General features: G+C 42.6%; 1 protein-coding gene across 1 annotated transcript in view; it reads left to right on the forward strand.

The window, feature by feature from the left end:
* The window catches only part of LOC147016634 (prostaglandin E2 receptor EP4 subtype-like), a 5,021-nt gene extending 1,305 nt beyond the window's left edge, over positions 1 to 3,716 (forward strand). Inside the window, exon 2 of the mRNA XM_085845480.1 lies at positions 1,303 to 3,716. Coding sequence (XP_085701606.1) covers positions 1,303 to 1,788 — 486 coding nt within the window. The 3' untranslated portion in view covers positions 1,789 to 3,716. The remainder of the gene's footprint in view (positions 1 to 1,302) is intronic.
* Positions 3,717 to 3,982: the final 266 nt, after the last annotated feature.

The following is a 3,982-nucleotide window of genomic DNA, read 5'->3' on the forward strand; positions in this document are numbered from 1 at the left end:
CCCAGATCAAATTTGATTCCCGGCCCGACTATAAACTGTCAGAACGGTGGTTCGTGGGTAATGTCCATCCATCCATGGGGAGCATACTCTGTGCAGAGCATTGGTGCTGCCGAAGCAGACTCCTTGGCTATTGGACACAATCCTTGACGGGTCGGTGGGTAAGGTATTGCACCACAAAGTGTCTTGTTCCTCAGACAGACTTCAAGCCAGTGTGCTATCTGCTCGCATTAGCTGGTGGATGTTGAAGATCCCATGGTATATTTCAGGTGTCGAGTAATCTCTGGCAACCTGAACAAATTTACAAATTCCTGCCCATTGACGATCAGGGCTGGCCAGCCGATTAGTGAAATACGTGGACCAAAATGTTTTCAGCCATTGCCACATGAGAGTGGGAAATGTTATGGCATTTTAAGGTGTGTGTGTGTGTGTGTGTGTGTGTGTGTGTGTGTGTGTGTGTGTGTGTGTGTGTGTGTGTGTGTGTGTGTGTGTGTGTTTGTGTGTGCGCGCGCGCTGCCTATGATGTTACCCTTAAGTATAGTATCTCCTGGTAGATATTGCTGCAATAATTTGCCATTGGGCTCGTGCCACACCACCGTGGCAACATTCCATATTTCCGAACGTGTGAATCGAGCGAGAGGGGTTGAGGTTAGTGTAAAATATAAAATGCCTTCATGATATTTTTCAACAAAAATAGGATCAGTCGTCAAACTGACAAGCTGGTGTCGAAGTGACGCTTACCTTTGAGCTCTCTCGTCTGGGTTAGATTCCTGGCCCAACTACAAACTGCCAGATTGGTGCTTTGTAGGTAAGTTGTTGCTTCACAAGGTATTCCATCCCTTGGCTGGATGCCTGGGTGTCCTCTCTGCTGGCATTATCTGGTGGACGTTAAAGATCCGATGGTGATTTTGGCAAGATCAGGCGATTTACCACCGGTACCCTGAGCAAATTACAAATTAATTACAGCCACTTTAATTTCAGACATTGTATTACTTGGTGAATTGATTTCCAGTATAATTTTGGAAATTTCCCATTTATTCGTAATTCTTATATTTTCGATCATTTTTGTTCACAATTAACTGTTTTAATACAAGTGTGCAGTGATGTCTCCTCATGTCCTTTTCCTGTGGGTGATCTATTTCTGTACAACTTTCTCCATGATGCTGCAGTCAATATGTAAAAATAAGTTTTTATTAAAAGTGATCACAGTGAAACAAGGATATATTTTAAATGCGCAAATCAAGTGGAATAAACAACAGAAATTCACTTCATATCTAACTGAATCCCAATTTTTACCTTGCTCAGGTTTGTATTTTTCTGAATGCGCTTGGGAAAACAGACACGGATTGGATCCACGACCTGCATGCCATCCGACTCGCCTCGATCAACCCCATCCTCGATCCTTGGGTGTATATTTTGTGGCGCCGCAAGCTGGTTGTACGGTTCTTTCGCCTCCTGGTTTGCCATTCCAATCCTCTCAGTGAAATTGTTCCACACTTGGGGACCAATGAGCAACAAACACTGTCGCCCACTAGCTCAGTTGCTCTGTGTAAGGAAGATAACCACAAGGCCTGGAAAGGTGAGAAATCATTACCCACAACGAAAAGGGCAGCATTATTCAAAAGACTTGATTCCTATTTTAGACGTGACCTCACACAGCCAAGCTATTTGAGTTGGACATCGATAACTATGGACTCAACTGGTGAAGAAATAACTGATGAGAGGAACCTTGAGAGGACAACGGCTCAAACAACCGTGGTTCCTCTAGGTTTTGGAGTTACTGCCGTGTAGTGTGCTATTAAGAAAGGAATCAATCACCTGAAGGTATATATATTTTATGTTATCAGACAGAAATGTTCAAAAATGAGCAAATTCTTCTCTTTCTCATCCAGTTCATTCAACCCCTTGTTGCATCCAAAAACTGCCCCTTAATCAGTACTTTGCCTTCTCTTTACCCTCTGTCACATTTTTTTTTTCTCCTTGGAATCTATACTAGAATACAAAAATGGTTATCATGGGGTCAGTGAAGAGTATGATATATGAGGTGCTCACAAAGTTTTGCAAATGAGGGATTCACAATTGTATAACACATCAAAAAAAGTATGACCCGTATACATATACGAATGGGGCAGCCTTGCAGATTGCAAGCAAATACTGCGGTACATTGTACTTGTAGACATAATGAATACAAACTTTATATTTCTGATGAAGTGGATTGTAAAAGAGCTTTATGTCTTGGATTAAGTGGATTGTGTTTGCATACTACAAGCAGCTTTATAAATTAAGTAAATCAAGAATGAATGATCAGAATGAGCTCTTTATTTAAAAGTTTACAGCTGGAGTAATCTTTAATGTAAGTAGGTCAAACGTGAGCACATAAAACTGTTTTTTACATGGTAATGGATTGTTAGGCAACGATAAGACGTGAAATTTGAGATTCTAAGTCAATGAGAAACTTTAAGGAGTGGATCTTCAACATATTGTGGGAATCTGAAAGGGGAGAATGGGAGTAATATGGCCTTGATATGTCAAATTACTACATGTTTAGTGTAAGCGTTTGGTATCTGTGTGAAAATATTAGTCGATAATAATTCTGTTCCCCCTTACCTCCACATGTGTCTAAACCACACTTTCCTCCCCTCCCCTTCCCTTCTTAAACCCTTAAATCATTCCTTTGTTATCTATGTGTTTTCCTTAGAATGAGCATTCAACCCAGTTCCGCAAGCCAAGCGGATCCCCTCCCAGGATGACCATAAATACAGTATACACCCGTTTGGGTAGAAGCTTCCATTAGCTGCCAACAAACCGTGGGCACATCGCGGCACAAACTGTATGGGGAGGAGCAATGTATGCGCGGTCATGGGGTGAGTAAGAACGGAGGGGCGGAGCAGTTCGAGAGCTGATCAGAGAGCTCAGTCCGTTCCAATAGTTTTGCAGAGCAGGTCCAGCAGAGAGCTGGGAGTTCACGGGATATGGACGTCCAATGAAGCCAGCCCCAAAAGCAGTGGCGCCGAACAAATTATTTTGTGCGAGAACATGGTGCCCGGACACGATGTAACCAAACCCGTCTTTGCCTGCCGAGAGCTCCGCCATTGTTTGCTCCCCTGAGCGGACCTTCCGAATAACCTCCCACAGGCATTATGTGGGGGATCAGGTGTTTCTTCCTCTTCTTCATCTTGTCATTCCCACATGTCTCCATCATCTGTCATATGACTGATTAAAAACAAACGTGATAAGCTGTCGCATACCGGGGGCACATTGGTATTATAAGTGCAAAAGTGTCGTGTGAATTCTTGTGATAAGTGCTTTTCTCTCTTCCCTGTCTCCCATTCCTTATTATTATTACTATTATTGCTATTAAACCTGTTTTCACCTCCAGTGTGCTGGCCTGGTTTGCGGTTCGTTATTGAGATTATAACCATGTCGTACAGTATGTCTATGGCCATTGGGAATTAGAGCTACACCATGATAGGAGGTCTTAGAAAACCACAGCTGGGCTGGCTCATCTTGGGTGCAAGCACTCTTTTTCGACAGACAGATGCGCTGTAGCGACAGATTCTCATTAGAATTGTCTGTATGCTGAAAATTGAAGCAAAGATCTGTTCAACTTTCCCTGTGGATGGCGTACCTACGGTCTCTGAGTACAATCCGTCACTAAATTGGTGATTGTTCGGGTGGAAGATTTGACCTCGCGTCCACCGTTACAATACAAACGGAAGTGAAAACAAATACCAATTGTCATATTCTTGTATCTGTTCACACATTGAAGGTAGTTCATAACATCGCAAATTCAAGTTATCATCATGTAAAGTTAGCATCTTCCCTTTTTTGATAAGTTTATTGAATTTAGATTCGTAATGATTGTGTAATAGACTGCACAATCCTGGATGGGTCGCCACTCCGATGCAGGATACTCAAATGGCTCAATCATCGCAGCAAACTGGTACTCATTTTTGCCAACCTCAGAAGGATGACAGGCTAAATC

Source organism: Eptatretus burgeri, chromosome 11 (assembly GCF_056783735.1).
Source record: "Eptatretus burgeri isolate ZD-2024b chromosome 11, Ebu_testis_v1, whole genome shotgun sequence".
Classification (NCBI taxonomy): domain Eukaryota; kingdom Metazoa; phylum Chordata; class Myxini; order Myxiniformes; family Myxinidae; genus Eptatretus; species Eptatretus burgeri.